General features: G+C 42.8%; 1 protein-coding gene across 2 annotated transcripts; it reads left to right on the top strand.

Moving 5' to 3' along the window:
• The first annotated feature begins 14,096 nt into the window (after window positions 1–14,096).
• Window positions 14,097–16,466, top strand: LOC111890785 (uncharacterized). Of its 2 annotated transcripts, XM_023886873.3 has the most exons (10): window positions 14,100–14,243; window positions 14,326–14,494; window positions 14,672–14,766; window positions 15,056–15,120; window positions 15,304–15,347; window positions 15,471–15,548; window positions 15,637–15,790; window positions 15,853–16,026; window positions 16,099–16,158; window positions 16,246–16,466. In XM_023886873.3, exons 1-10 carry the CDS (start codon window positions 14,132–14,134, stop codon window positions 16,354–16,356), a joined length of 1,062 nt encoding a protein of 353 aa, XP_023742641.1. In that variant the 5' UTR covers window positions 14,100–14,131; the 3' UTR covers window positions 16,357–16,466. The 2 variants fall into 2 exon arrangements, with proteins under 2 accessions (XP_023742640.1, XP_023742641.1); XM_023886872.3 differs by having other exon boundaries at window positions 14,097–14,243; window positions 15,853–16,158.
• Window positions 16,467–16,697: the final 231 nt, after the last annotated feature.

Raw genomic sequence — 16,697 nt, 5'->3', positions numbered from 1 at the left:
TTAGTAGGCCGGGATAGGAAAACTCCGTTAGAAATTCATAACTTCTTCGTCTGACGTCCATTTTCTCCTATCTTTTATCGTTTTACTACTATTAACGAGATCTTCGATTCTTGTTTAGATTGTTTCGGCTAAAAACAGCTCGATCTCAAATCGAGTATTCGGGCTGCATACCGCTAAGTCGAAACTTAGAAAAATTATAACTTCCTTATACGAAGTCAGATTCGGACGTTCTTTTTATGCACGCTCACGGTTTAACGTATTCTACGAATTTCGTTTAGATCGCTAAGGCTAAATATCGCTCTAACGTAAATTCACTTTTTACGTCGCATTGTGTCGTGCCGGTTATGTCGCGAAACTTCGACAAGTCATAACTTCTTCGTTATAACTCGGATTTCGGCGTTCTTTATATATACGGAATCCTTGTAACATATACTAAAACTTAGTTAAGATTATTCATTCTAAATAAACTTCTATCAAAAAGTCATTTTTGACGCTTATCGTCTCTAAATTGACTAGCCCTGATCTACGGGTGTTACACTACCACCCTGAACGACCAATGTATCTCGGGCCCAACTTGCCCCGCTTCCTGGATCGAATGACGCCTTTCCAAGGCAACACTTTCAGGAGAACCATATCCCCGACCTGGAACTCCAGGTCTGATCGACGCTTGTCTGCATAACTTTTCTGCCGACTCTGCGCAGTTTGAAGCCTGCTCCGAACCTGCTGGATTCTCTCGGTCGTCTTGAGCACCACCTCGGTGCTCCCCATGAACCTCTGGCCAACTTCACCCCAATATATCGGGGTCATGCACCTCCGACCGTACAACATCTCGAATGGAGGACGGTCAATGCTCGTGTGGTAGCTGTTGTTGTACGAGAACTTAGCCAAGGGAAGATAGGTATTCCAGCTACCACCGAAGTCTAGCACGCATGCCCGCAACATATCCTCCAAAGTCTGGATGGTCCGCTCACTCTGACCATCTGTCTGTGGGTGAAAGGCGGTGCTAAAATGCAGACGAGTGCCCAACTCATCATGAAACTTCTTCCAAAACCTGGAAGTGAACCACACATCTCGATTTGATATCACTGACACTGGCACCCTGTGCCGCGCCACTATCTCCCTGATATAGATATCGGCCAACTTTTCGGTCGAGATACTCTCCTGAATCGGAATAAAATAGGCGCTCTTGGTCAACCGATCCACGATGACCCAAATCGAATCTACTCCTCGCGCCGTCCGTGGAAGCTTTGTGATAAAATCTGTCGTAATATCCTCCCATTTCCATAACGGGATATCCAACGACTGCATCTTGCCGTGTGGTCTCTGATGCTCGGCCTTGACCTTCCTGCAGGTCAAACACTACTCGACGTACCACGCCATATCCCGCTTCATGTTGGGCCACCAATAGTCTAGGCAAAGATCCCGATACATATTCGTCGCCCCTGGATGAATAGAGAATCGGGATTTGTGCGCCTCCTCCATCAAGATCTGGCGCACGCCTCCGTGATAACGCACCCACACCATACGGTGTAGTGTCAATAACCCTCGTCTATCATATTCGAAGGAGGTGACTTGACCCACTATACGCTCACTCTTCCGATGTTCCTCCTTCATAGCCTCCTGCTAAGCTTCCCGAATCTAATCTAACAGGGGAGTCACCACAGTCATCCTCATGCAAATATCCCTGATCGGCACCGCCTTGCGGCTAAGCACATCGGCCACCACATTGGCCTTCCCCGGGTGATAAAGGATCTCGCAATCATAATCCTCCACCACGTCCAGCCACTGATGCTGCCTCATGTTCAGATTCGGCTGATCCATGAGGCACCTCAAACTCTTGTGGTCCGTGAAAATGGTACATCGAACCCCGTAGAGGTAATGCCGCCATATATTGAGGGCGAAAACCACCGCCCCCAACTCTAAATCATGTGTCGGGTAGTTCGCCTCGTGAAGCTTCAGCTGCCTCAAGGCATAAGCAATGACATGTCCCCTCTGCATCAATATTGCGCCTAAGCCCGAGATAGACGCATCACAGTATACCACAAAATCCTCTACGCCCTCGGGCAGGGCTAAGATTGGCGTCTCGCACAGTCTCTGCCTCAGAATCTCGAACGCTGCCTGCTGCTCAGGCCCCCATCGAAAGACCATGACTTTCCTAGTCAACCATGTCAGGGGTACGACTATCTTGGAGAAATCCTGAATGAATCTCCGATAATAACCTGCTAATCCTAGGAAACTCCGAATCTCGGATGGAGACTTCGGAACCTCCCATCTCATCACGGCCTCCACCTTGGCCGGGTCTACTGAAATCCCGTTCTGGTTGACGAGGTACCCAAGAAATTGCACCTCGTGTAGCCAAAACTCACATTTGGAGAACTTGGCGTACAAGCTCTCCCTCCTCAAGGTCTCCAAAACCTCTCTCAGATGCTCCTCGTGCTCCTCCTGCGTCTTGGAATAAACCAAGATGTCATCAATAAAAACTATCACAGACCGATCCAACATCGGTCTACACACGCGGTTCATGAGGTCCATGAACGTGGCAGGAGCATTGGTGAGCCCAAACGGCATCACCACGAACTCATAATGGCCATAGCGCGTTCGAAACGTGGTCTTCTGTACATCCTCCTCTCTGACCCTCATCTGATGATATCCTGAACGCAAATCGATCTTGGAGAACCAAGATGCTCCCTGAAACTGATCAAAGAGGTCATCAATCATCGGGAGTGGGTAACGGTTCTTCACCGTTACCTTATTCAGCTCCCGGTAATCTATATACATCCGGTGCGACCCGTCCTTCTTCTTTACAAATAGGATCGGGGCTCCCCAAGGTGAACTGCTCGGTCGAATAAATCCCTTGTCTAGCAGCTCCTGCAGCTGCGTAGACAACTCCTGCATCTTGGGAGGAGCCAACCGATAGGGTGCCTTGGCTATCGGAGCCGCACCAGGAACTAGGTCGATCCTTAACTCTACCTAACGCTCCGGAGGTATTCCAGGAAGCTCCTCCGGGAAAACATCAGTGTAGTCTTGCACCACTGCAACCTCGCTCATCGTCGCTTTACCCGTCTCCCGGGTATCCATAACATACATGACATATCCCGCGCAACCCTGCTGAAGGTAGCGCCTAGCTCTCGCTGCTGAACATACTGCAGGTCCACGCTGCGGCCTCTCGTCGTGGATCACCAACTCTCCCCCACTCGGGGTCCTGATCCGCACTAGCTGCTATGTGCAATATATCACCGCCCCATTAGGGCTCAACCAATCCATGCCTATAATCACCTTGTTCCCCCGCAACGGGATGGGAACCAAATCCACCAAATAACGCTCCTCAAATAACCTCAGAACACAATCCATGAACACTGATGATGCTCGTACCGATCGATCATCGGCAATCTCTACCTCTAAAGGGCAATCCAACATGCCCGAAGACTCAGTAAACCTCTTGCTAAGCGCAAGGGAAACAAATGACCGGGTGGCACCTGAGTCAAACAACACCTGAACTGGGATATTGTTCACACGGAACGATCCTAATGCATAAACACAGGGCACATATCAATAAGACAACATCATAAAAATAAAATAGAAGGAAAGAATCATACCCGTCACCACATCAGGTGCGGCGCGTGCCTCCTCTGCAGTCAGCTGAAACACCCGGCTCCTCACCACTGGAACCTCTGCCTTACCCTGCCGGCCATTTGTAATCCGCAGGGTAGCTGGAGCTGGCGCCTTAACCGGTGCTGATGCTGTCAACTGGGGAAATTGGCCTTCTTGTGGCCCCTCTGGTTGCAGTGGAAACACATAAACTCAGACGTCTGCATCACAGGTGCAGGGGCGGTACAATCCCGGCTAAAGTGCCCTGACTTGCCGCACTTGTAGCAGCTTGACGATCCCATCTTGCACGCTCCCTCGTGTGCCCTGCCGCATTTCTTACAGCGGCCCCGCCCCTGTTGGCCTTTCGGCCCTGCATCCAATCCCTTGGGCTTCTTTCCCGAAGCCCCCATAACATGCCCCTCTTCCGCCTTCCTCTTCCGGATGTGCTCCAGATCTATCTCCCTCTCCCTTGCCCTGGCAATCATAGAGTCCAGGGTAGGGCAAGCTGAAAAATTGACATGCTCCCGAATATCAGCTCGTAGCATGTCATGATAGCGGGTCCTCCTCATATCCTCATCACCCGCATATTGGGGCACCAAAACTGCCCTCTCCCGAAACTTGGCGGTGATCTCCGCCACAGTCTCTGTCGTCTGTCTCATATCCAAGAACTCCCTAGCCAGCTGTTGAAGCTCGACAGCCGGCGCGAAATCTGCCCTGAACCTGGTCGCGAGGTCCGACCAAGTCATAGCCTTAACAGCCGAGGCTCCCAACGAGTCACCCACGGACTCCCACCAATCCCTAGCTCGATCTCGTAAACACCCTGCTGCGAACCTCACCTTCGACCCCTCAGGGCAGAAGCTAATCATCTGTGCAGACTTAATGTCTGCAATCCATCGTCTGGCAGCTATGGGGTCCTTCGCCCCGTGAAAATCCGACGCACCACTGCCCTGGAAGTCCTTGAAGGACAGTGTGCGGGATCCCGACTGGCCAGGTGCCATGTCGCTCCTGAATACCCGGAGGCGATCCTCCATCAACTCCAATATCCCTTCCTTGATCGACCTGAAGATAATGGGGGTCGACACAAGGATGCCGCTGGTGATCTCTGACGCGATGAACTCGCGTAGCCCCACATCTACTGGCTCGAAACCTGATCCCTCTCCTATACTGCCAACTGTTGGCCTCGAGCGTAGTACCACCATTCTGAAATACATAAATAATAACCGTTAGTGATACTAATACCTCTGGAGGAATCACACCTACTACAAGTTTCCTGGTCTTATCTTGGCCTTCCTCGGTTCGGGTACGGATCCTCTGTTGTCAGTAGTACGGGCCCATACTACCTTCCACATCTATTCGTACCTTCTCCAAGGACTGCCTTGACTCCACCAGGTCCCTGTCACTACCGCTGATCACCGTTATACTCATCCTAGGCTTGCCCTAGGAAAATCTCTAACTCCACTCGACCCGGTCCTCAACTGCTGAAGGCCTCCTTGTAATGCCAGTTAGCCATTACCTGAACACCATCACATGTGATGAGGCTTAGATAATCCTTCGAGTAACAGATTCATCCTTATAACGGTTAGACTCAAACGAGAGCTGCGCAATAGGGCCAAATCCAGCACTCTAAGATTATTCAACCCTGATCACATGTGACGTGACGTATTCACCTAATGGCTAACTCCCATCACTCAGAATCCCACAAAGCACAAAGCAAGCAGTATTCAGACAAAAGGGAACAATCTCAAGCAAATTCGTTCTCATAGAGAGAAACTGAACTAGCATACAGTGCTAAACTCATACTATCAGGCATAACCTAAACAGGCTATCCTACTGTTGTCTACTCAATTCTAGCATGTAATTTTCATACACTAAAGTACATAAAGCAGGCACATAAGGCATCACTCCTAGATCCTTAGTCCTATTCTAGCATGCTGTTCTACTGAAACTGATAAACATAACATAAGCTTGTATGGGTACTTTGGGGAATACTTACTTGAGCTCGGCCGGTCGCGCACATCACACACTTTGTTCCTTCTTAAAACTCTTTACTTAGTTTTTCAGAAAATATTTTCTTCTTTAAAATCTTTTAATCCCTCGATTTGAGTCCAGTCACCCCCGAAGGTGTGTCCGAATCCCTCATACCACGGCTCTGATACCAACTTGTAACATCCCAAAATTAGGAGCCAAAAATTTCATTTTTAAAACATGTACTTAGCAAAACATTAGGAATAAAATGTTCAACGATCATATCATATCACAAAGATATTGCATGTCTGGAAAACATTTTTATAAAACATAAAAGTGTCAGAATACAAATCCTCAGCAAGATCTCATAATGCGGAATACAAAGCACGTGTGTGATGTACCTCTACCGCGCCAACTCCTTCCCCTTCGAAGAAGAGGTACCCGAAACCAAAACTGAAAACTGTAAGCACGAAGTTTAGTGAGTTCCCCCACTGTACCACATACCATATAATCACATAACATACATATACTGCCGTGCATATCTGGGTGCCCGACCTACCTCTTCGGTCCTCTCGACCGGATACTGACTAGCATATATGGGTGCTGGCCTCCCCTTCGTTCCTTACGACCGGATACTGTCGGGCATATCTGGGTGCCCAACCTACCCCTTCGGTCCTTACGACCGGATACTGTCGGGTATATATGGGTGCCCGACCTACCCCTTCGGTCCTTACGACCGGTAACCTGGGGAATATCTCCCCCTACTGTCACTAGCACATAGCATCATATCATACTAGCACATAAACATATTATAGGTGGTAGCAACCTTAGATGAGTATCACAGAGACAATCATCTATCATACAACTCCTACTGGTGGTCCGACATTGTGGCCGTAGACCCACCGTTACTGGAAGGTAACTCACCTTAAAGTAGTTGCTGATCTGCATGGGAACTGACTGTCTGCTGTTGTTGCTGCCCCGGAAATCCTCCGGCTATAATCCCCACAAAACACTCAGTCAAATACTGCTAATAGACCTTAGGGTAAAATGACCATTTACCCCTAACCAAGCCAAGAGTCAAAGTCAAAGTCAACTACCAGTTGACCGGCTCGCCGAGTTGACTTGCCAACTCGCCGAGTTCCTATCCCTTTGTCTGACCATAAACCCGCCTCTACTCGTCGAGTTAGACATTGACTCGACGAGTTTTCCTTCTAAACCAAAGGCCAAAATCCTACTCGCCGAGTTCATCTTCATCCGAAGAACATGCTACGCTGAGACTCTTCGAGTTGTATGAACAACTCGCCGAGTTTGTTCTTGAGGCAAGAAGATTGCCTTAAACTCGCCGAGTCAGGGCATTGACTCGCTGAGTTCCTTCATGGGCGAGTCTGGCTTCCAACTCACTGAGTCACACCCCATGACTCACTACTTCACCCCGCAAACACGAAAAAGGGGGAAAACTCGGGGACTCGCAACTCGACTCGTCGAGTCCGATGAACGACTCGCCGAGTCTGTCACATGCAAATACTATATACTCGATTTTGCTTGAATCCAACTCATGCCATTCATAGATCTGGTTTTCTAGGGCATGAATAACACGTAAAGCAACTTTACGTGTAAATAATCACCAAAGAAGGTATTAGGGCTCAAAATGCACTAAAAGGGTAGATCTAGGGTTTTCATGCAATATGGCTCCATAAAGGCAGTAGATCCAAGCTCCTGGAGCTCAATCATGCCTAGATCTAGAGGCTAAGCAACTTATTACAAGCCCTAATACACATTCAAGCTTGGGGAAAGGCTCAAGAAGGACTTTCATGGAGCTATAAGGGACTATAAGCATGACAAACAGAGGGAAACCGGGTTATACCTCAAGGAAATCACTGAGATAGCACAAGGATGCCTGGCCTCTTTCTTCTCAAAATCTTCAAGAAACACACCAAAGTACTTCAATCTCACAAGGAATAAGGGTTTGAACGATGTTGGGAGCTCTGAGGGTGAAGGGGGCGAGGTTGGGGCGCATAAGGTTGGTTTAAATAGGGTGCAAACCCTTGAAATTTAGGGTTTCATCAGACAGCGGGGACTCGCCGAGTCCAGAATGTGGACTCGCCGAGTCGCCAACTTAAACGTGCCCCCAAACCCGTCTCTACTCGGCGAGTCGGGCCTACAACTAGCCGAGTCCAAGGCTAAAATGTAAAATACTTAGATAAATTTTTACGTACCAGGAACCAGGTGCTACAAAAAGGATAAAATGGTCTTTTACCCTGGATATTGAACAAGTAATTTAGATTCTTGATTACGGGTAGAGATCTAACTATTAATCTGATATTATTTGATGATGTTAGCATGGGGATTTTCCGGATCAACAGACTGAGATTTTATCTGAGAATTTCAGCGGCTTAAGGTGAGTTTTCCTCACTATACTTACGGGTCGAAGGCACCAAGGCCGACCCATTGGATTGATATCCTGGTTTACCGTATGTTTCTATGTTGTAGTGATCTGTTAGATTTGTATCCTGGTATATAGGATGTTGTTATGTTGTAGAGATCTGTTAGATTTGTATCCTGGTATATATGATGTTGCTATGTTGTAGAGATCTGTTAGATATGTATCATGTATATAGGATCAGGGGCGGAGCTTCAACATTTGATTTGGAGGGGCTGGAAATATAATATGTATAAAAATCGGTGAATACGGGGGGGCTTAACTAAAATTTTATATTTTTGGGCCTAATATGTATAAAATTAAAGTATAGGGGCTATTTCTAACCAAAAAAATCAGGGGAGGGCCACAACCCCCCTTGCCCTAATAAAGCTATGCCCTTGTATAGGATGTTGCTATGTTGTAGTGATCTGTTAGATCTGTATGACCACCTGTATATGCTAGCTATTGATTGCTATTGAATATGTTACTATGTGATGGTATATCGGGTTAAGGTGGTCCTACTTTGTGCTGAAGGCCGAGATACCCAGGGCGGTCCGGTTGTAGGCCCTTCGAGGTGGTCCAGTCAAGTCGAAGGCCTAGAGAGCTGTCCAGATAGGCTGTAGGCCCTCTGACGCTCTAGTCATGTAACGCCTGTTCCAGGTATCATTTAATATTCTAAGATTTTAGGGTTTTGTGTTAGGACTCGACGAGTTGGGGAGCTCGACTCGACGAGTAGAGATCGATTTTGGACGCACGACCTAGGGTATACTCGACGAGTTGGAAGGCCCCAACTCGACGAGTAGATGTTGTAAAGAGAAACACTAATTTTCAGGGATTTGTACCCTATTTAAAGAACTTATGGCTCATTTGTAGCCTCTTTCATCGTTCTTACAACCTAGAGAAACCCTAGTTCGAGCCTTATACATTCTTGGGTGTGAGAGAGAGCTTTCGAGAGTGATTTTGGTGTGGTTGTGAAGGGTTTTGAAGCTTGAAGAAGAAGGAGTAAAGAGAGAAGCAGTAGATCCGACATCTACTTTGTATTGGCGACCATCTTGAGGCAGGTGAGTTGGAGTTGCGCGTTGGGACTTATATGATCTTAGCAGTTCAAGATGCTTGAGAGGTGAGTCTCCTCACCAAACATATGGGTCGAAGGCACCAAAGTCGGCCCATTTTGTGATATGTGGTACATTCGTTGTTGTAGTGATATGTGGTACGATAGTTAGTTATGCTAAGTGGTATGCTAGTTATATGTGTGATTCTTGTAGTGAAGACCATGGGGGGAGCCCATGGCACTTGGATGTAAGACCATGTAGGGGAGCCCATGGCTTCTCAAGTAAAGACCATGGGGGAGCTCATGGCACCTATATGTAAGACCATGTGGGGGAGCCCATGGCTTTCCATCTAAAGACCATGGGGGGAGCCCATGGCACTTAGGTGTAAGACCATGTGGGGGAGCCCATGGTATCCTGGAGTAAGACCTTGGGAGGAGCCCACTACATCCTTATATGTTTGTATGCATGGCTTATATGGTTTATGTATCTTTTATAGCTAATATTGATTATGTGATTATGTGGATTGTGTGGGGTATGCTCTGGGGAACTCGCTAAGCATTAGCTTACAGTTTGTTGATTTGTTTCAGGTACTTCTGAGCTTAAGGGCATGCAGCATCCCAAGTCTTTTCATTTGTAGTCCCTGGAGATGGAAGGGTAAAGCCATGAAGAGCCTAAGGGCTAAATTGTAATTTTGGGACCAGGAGGAGTACGATGTGCATACATAAGGGTATGCTGATCGTACTAGGGCGCGCCCTAGTACGCTGGGCGTACACTTGTGTATGCTGGGTGTACTCATAATAGAAGGAAACCCTAATATATCGGGTTGGGGACTATATAAACATCCTTATGGCTCATTTTATCTCCTCCTTCTCAGCCTCCATCTTCTAGAAATGTTCCCAAACCCTAGTTCTTATGTGTGAGAATGAGTTGATGGGTATTTTGAGCTCTTGAAGGTGAAGCCATTGCAACATATAGTTGAATAAGGAGATTGGTTTGTAGATCTGAAGTTGTGTTGTGCCCTAGAAGCTCCAGAAGGTAAAATGCTTCAAACTTTATGCTTGTAGGTCATATATCTAGCCTTTCTAGCATTATGGAACCATTTCTTGTCCCAAAAACCCCAATATGGTGCATGATGCATTTTGGACGAGATAAGTTGTCCTTTCTGGACCTTGAAGAGGTCTTAAGTGATAAAATTGAGGTTCCAATGGCTTAGATGTCCCATGCATGTAGTAGAAGGGTCTTAATGGATTAAGACGTTGGATTAAGAGAATTTCGGACGTCCAAAGTGATAAAGTTTGAGACTTTATGATTCCTAGGCACATTTGCTCACTGGATCTGGAGTTTAGGCTTGAGTGCTTAAGCCATTAAGCACTTATTAAGGTTTTGGTGAAACCCTGCGTACGCTCAGCGTAAGGTTCTGTACGCCCAATGTACTGAGTCAATGACCCCGTTTTCCAGTCAATGCGAGACTTGTGTACGCCCCGCGTAGCCTTGGGGTAGGCCCAACGCACGCCTTCTGTGGACTTTTGGTGATTTGGGCTTTGGGTTTGGGCTACTTTTGGGCTAGTAAAGTTTAGGCCTTGCTGGACTTTCTGAGTAGATATGTTTTGGACCAGTTTTGGTGATAGTGGATCATGAGGTTAATCCAAATAAGGAAGTTGGGCTCAATTTAGTAAATTGGGCTAATAATGGGCCTTGCATAAAGACTTTCAAGGTTATTGACTTGGAATTGGACCTTGGACCAATAAAAGAGAATGTACATGATGAATTGAGTGGACCCCCCCCCCCTTTAGCCAAGGTTGTTGTGTTGTGTATTGACTGCGCATTTATTATGTGATAGTTTGGGTTTTCCGGTGAGACAGCGATCAGAGGTTTTCGGTGCAGCAAGACTACTCGCGAGGTGAGTTATCCTCACTATATCAATATGGTCTAAGGCACCAAGGTCGGTCCTTTCTCGAATTGTATATTGGCTTTGTTTGATATGTTTATTGATCTGTTAGATATGTATCCTGGTAGTTAGGATGGTATTATGTTTAGTGATCGGGTTAGGTCGGCATCCTAGTATATAGGATGATGTTATGTTAGTAACCGGTTAGGTCAGTATCTTGGTTAGGATGTTGTTATGCTATATGATCTGTTAGATCAGTTTGTTTGTCTATGGACTGTTATGTGATTATCTGTTATATGTGCACATGGTTGTTTGATTGGGGTTGGGTTGAGGTGGGTCCTGCTTTGTGCTATAGGCCAACATACCCAGGGCGGACCGGATATACTACAGACCCGGGAGGGCACATAGTTAGGCCGAAGGCCCGACGAGCGGTCCGGATAGGCTGAAGGCCCAAAGAGGGCGGTACAGACGTGCCGAGGCTCGGAGAGTGGGCCAGATAGACTGAAGGCCCGGTGCGGGCGGATCAATCTCACTGTAGACTCGAGATGCATGGCTGTTTTGTGTTTGTTATATGATACAATTATGGTATTGTTGAGGATGGTATTTTGGGGGTAACTCAATAAGCCTTTAAGTTTACATCTATCAATTATTGTTTCAGGTATAACAAACGACCGCAGGAAGGCAAAGGCGTGTCCGTACACTTCCTCGATTTATGATTATGATTTCTGGGAACTCTAATATGAAACTATTTTGAAGACAAATTGTAATAACTTAATGGTTTTTAATTGGTTGTTAAAGTTTTAAATTTGCATGAATTTTATGGGTGTTACAAGGCAAGGGCAAGGCTTGATGGCGTGACATGCACTCTCTCTCAGGCGTTTTTATGGGACACTTTGATGTTTGGAATAATATTGTGGATGTTATGAATTTGAAAACAAATATATTTAATATTTTATGGTATATTGGAAATATTTTTGACTATTTAAAAATGAAAATTTTCTTTTGAAAATGGGGTCGTTACAAGTCATGTCGAAGGCTCGGTGAGCGGTCCGGATAGGTTGTAGGCCCTAAGAGGCGGTCCAGTTATGCCGATGGCTCGGAGAGCAGTCCAAATAGGCAGTAGGCCCTGAGGGGTGGTCCAATCATGCTGAAGGATCTGTATGTATGTTGTTGTTTCTTATATTTATGTGATGGTACTTTGGGAGAACTCACTAAGCACTGACTTACAATTTTAGTTTTGTTTCAGTTACTTCCGAGGACCGTGACAAGATGAAGGCGTGACCGTACACATCATTGATTTTATGTTATGAATCTTGGGAAACTCTGTTTTGAATAATGTTTTGAAAACAATGGTTATGTAAACACTTATTTTAAGTAAATGAGTTGTTTTGAAAAGTTTAAATTTGTTGTGATTCTGGGGTGTTACAAACATCCATTGATGGCTTTTCCTCATTGTTTTACTTTGATGTTTGGAAAATACAATTTACTCTTATTGGTTTTGGAACAAATGGTTGTATGGATTTGATGGTTTAAAAATAAAAAAATTATTAGTATTTTTGGGATGTTGCAAAACATTTTTGTAATAATAATTTTATTATTGATATACTTACATTTTATCATGATTTATATAACTAATAATCCCATACGGTTTGTTGTTCGGTTGGAAGACACAAGTAGAACATGAATGATTATGTGATATTTGTGTACTTTATTTTGATATTAGTCATATTAATCCCTTAATCGACTAGCTAACATCGAGCGTTTTTTAAAACTTTGCTTTCTAGTAGATGCAATTTTGCGAGACACTAACGAAAAATGAGCCTGGAAAAGGGAAAAAGTAAAGGGGATCGGGAAACATGAAGAGGTAAAAGAAGAAAGTAGTAACAAAAACAGAATGTACGATTTTATGGAAGGGGATGATTTATCGATGTCAACGTAAGCTTAATAGTTTGCTATATATTTGACCCAATAAAAAGGAGACAATTGAATGTCACCCACCATTTTTAAGGGACTAATATTATCCTTTTTGAAATCCAACCGTTCCTCTCCCTTTATACAAACTAGAAAACCAAAGTTAAAAGAGTTGTGATAAGTTTGTATGTTCTGGCATTATTGGTTGATCAGTTAGAAATACATTGCAGCAGCCACCAAGTCGACATATTGGGCCCTAAGCCCATATCACACTGGGAAAGTCTCACACCTACACTCGTTGAGAAAACCAAAAGGAAACACAAAGTCGCTCAACTACTTCTTCCACGGTGTAACATCCCATCTCGTACATCCACATTTAGGACATTTGAAATATATGGTAACTCACGTTTCGGTTGCAATTAGGAACGATGAGAATCAACCATGTATGATATTCAAAGATTTTCTAACACTTCTGCCGAAAATTCAGCTCCAAGTAAATGCATTAGCATTAATCCTAACGTTGAGATATTTCTACTAATATGTTGCCTTAAGAACATTGTTGTAAAAATGATCTTATTATTGATATACTTAGATGTTATCATGATTTATATAACTAATATCCTCAGACGCTTTGTTGTTCCGTTGGAAGACACAAGTAGAACATGAAGGATTGTGTGTTGTTAAATCATCAAGTGATGATATGCAATTCAGTACAATGAATGTTTATTATGGTCAAACATTTTTTTTAACATTTTATTGTGATTTGAGATATGCATTCCTTCAAATATCTGATATGCATTTGATTCGAATATTTTTGTTGAATTTTTTTTATGTAAATATAAAATGCCACATAATACAAAATTGACAAATTATGTGGTTAAAATGACAAATGTCAAAAGAATATAAAATACCATATTTTTAATTAAATGGTTTAACTGAAAACTTTTGTTTGCTTGTAAAAAGTGACGAACATGTTTTATCTTAGTAACTTTATGAACATAAGATTCAATGCAAAACTTCTTTTTCTAAAAAATAAATAAATAAAATTTTTCTTTTTTAAAGTAAGTGAACACGATTTTAAATGTATAAGTGAACACGTTTTTATTTATCCAATATTAATTCAAGGACAAAAAGGTCTAAACATCTGTTTTAAATGGATGAATAAAACTATTAAATGGAAATATCAAGATCCAATAAAAAAAAATTTTAAGTGTTTTTATCCGAGTATCATTTTAAAGAAACCGGTTATAAAATTACAAACTTAATAAATTTTTTGATAATAACGTTTCACTTTCGATTTGGTTTGTCATGATTTACGAAAATTACAAACCAAACGCTACGGTTTTGTTAAACTGGACCGGACAAATCGATTCGATTATAAGATTCCATTGTTCGGCTTCATCACTGATATTGGTGACAGGTTCACTCACTATATCACTGACCTCTACGATCTCCATACTATTCATCCTCGAAGTTGAATTCTCTTTCTGTGATTACTTTAGGGATTTTACTTATGGAAAATCCGAATACTGTTGGAGATGATGCCGGCAGTGATCGGCCGACGATCATGGTGACAAACGATGATGGAATTGATGCACCGGGTCTGCAGGCTCTAGTTCGTGTCCTCGTCTCCACCAATCAATACCGTGTGTTGGTCTGCGCCCCCGATTCGTACGTTCGTCTTCCCCCTTTTATACTAACGCGTTCTTGCCATATTTGTCTGCAATTTGGTTCTGAATGTACACAAATCGGAACACATGAACAAACAAAGGAGAGAAGATTTGAAGTAAATCTGCACTATTGACTGAAAAACTGGAGTTTAATGCTAACGTTTTATCATATTTACAGGGAAAAGTCAGCTGTCAGTCATTCTATTACTTGGCGTCATCCTCTCTCCGCAAAACGAATCGACATTAACGGAGCCACAGCCTTTGCTGTTTCTGGTCAGTTTCATGTTGAATTGAACAGTTGAACGATCTTAATCATATCCATAAATTTCCTTGTTCCTATATTGATAGAGAGAATCGTTATACTATTGAATAAAGGGTATTCATATCTTTTATATACGTTTTGTCATTAGGGTTTATCATCATCTTGGTTTATAACCCACATTTTACTCTATATATTCACATATCTAATTGAATAATCATACCTTTTTGACTGAATATATACAGACTAACTCTTATATTTTGGTTTTGATTTGATAAATCTTTTTGTAATAATGCTTTGCAGGAACTCCAGCTGACTGTACTTCATTGGGAATCTCAAAGGCACTATTTTCTTCTGTACCTGATCTGGTATATCTTTTAGCTTCACCATAAATTTGTTTTTTGATAAAAAAATTTTATAAACTATAGTATATAGTTGGTTTCTTGCCTTGTTGGATGCATCCAACACAATTCTACAAAACTTAGTGCATATTGTATTATGATTTATGATTTATAAAAAACCTTCTGATTTGTTGTAGTTACTCTTTACAGGTATTAAGTGGCATAAATATGGGCAGCAACTGTGGTTATCACATGTTAGTATCATTTTTCTCTCTTAGATTCCCTTGTGTTTATTCCTGATTTTTGTACTCTTCATTTTTTTTTCTCTTACATTTTTGTTTAGGGTTAAATGCTAACCAGAGTTTCTTGAAATACAGTGTCTACTCAGGGACAGTGGCAGGTGCTAGGGAGGCCTTTTTCAATGGTTTACCATCTGTTTCAATATCATATGATTGGTATGTGTAAACTTCTTCACTACATTACATGAGGTTAATTAGGTCATTTTGATTCTAATAATCTATCACAAATCTCATTGGGTGACAGGGTTGGGGGTACAAGCAGCATCAATGACTTCACACTTGCTGCTGAAGCTTGTTTACCTTTAATAAGTTCAATTCTTGTTGAAATCAAGACTAAAACATTTCCTCAAAAATGTTTCTTGAATGTAGATTTGCCAACAAATGTTCTCAATCATAAGGTGAGTGAGTTTAGATTTTTATTCTTGTTTGTAAATTGTAATTGTATGTTTTTTTTTATTAGGGTTATAAGCTGACTAAGCAAGGAAAAAGTATTGTTAAAATGGGTTGGAAGCGAGTTTCTAGTGATGCACAAGGTGCACAGATGTTATCAACAATGACAATGGAGTCAAATTCAGTAGCATCAAATCCTGATGCTAATTCTGTTTCACAAGAACAGCTTTTATTCAAGAGAGAGGTTTGTGAGTTTTTATTCATCCAGTTTTTTAATGACTCAAATTTTTTAATGCTCTTTCATACATCCTTTCAGGTGAAGGGAGGCCATGTGGAAGAGGGTGAAACCGATTATTGTTACCTTAAACAAGGATATGTGATTACCTTTGTCTTACTTTTTTTTAAGTGCTCCTATTATTTAATTAATTAATTAATAAATATCACAATTGGGTTATATTTTCAGATAACTGTCACTCCCCTTGGGGCCTTGAGTCATGCGGATATTGACTCGCAGACATTTTTCAAAGAATGGTTACCGATAGTGGCCGACCGTACCTCTCCTTCAGCTTTGTGATTACTTTATGCAGACTGTCAGTATCCTAAATACAATACAACCTGTTCTGTCATGTCATGTTAAGAAAATCAAAGTTCTATATATTGAAAATTTAAATTGTTCTATCTTTAGTTCGATCCAATTATCTTTGTCAATGTGGTGGTAATCGTATCTTAGATGCAAGACTTGGAACATTTTAATCACTTATGTTTCTTGGATTAAGAAAAGGGTTAGATGGTTCTCAGTTTATGCAACAAAATGGTCTTCTTACAAACCGCGTGTAATTTCATAATCAAAAGATGCAATATTTAATATCCGTTATATGTATACTAGTTTATAACCGTGGAAATCACGGGTACAAA

This window comes from Lactuca sativa, chromosome 5 (assembly GCF_002870075.4).
Source record: "Lactuca sativa cultivar Salinas chromosome 5, Lsat_Salinas_v11, whole genome shotgun sequence".
NCBI lineage: Eukaryota > Viridiplantae > Streptophyta > Magnoliopsida > Asterales > Asteraceae > Lactuca > Lactuca sativa.
The sequence above is the reverse complement of the archived record's forward strand: the minus strand, read 5'-3'. Positions and strand labels throughout refer to the sequence as shown.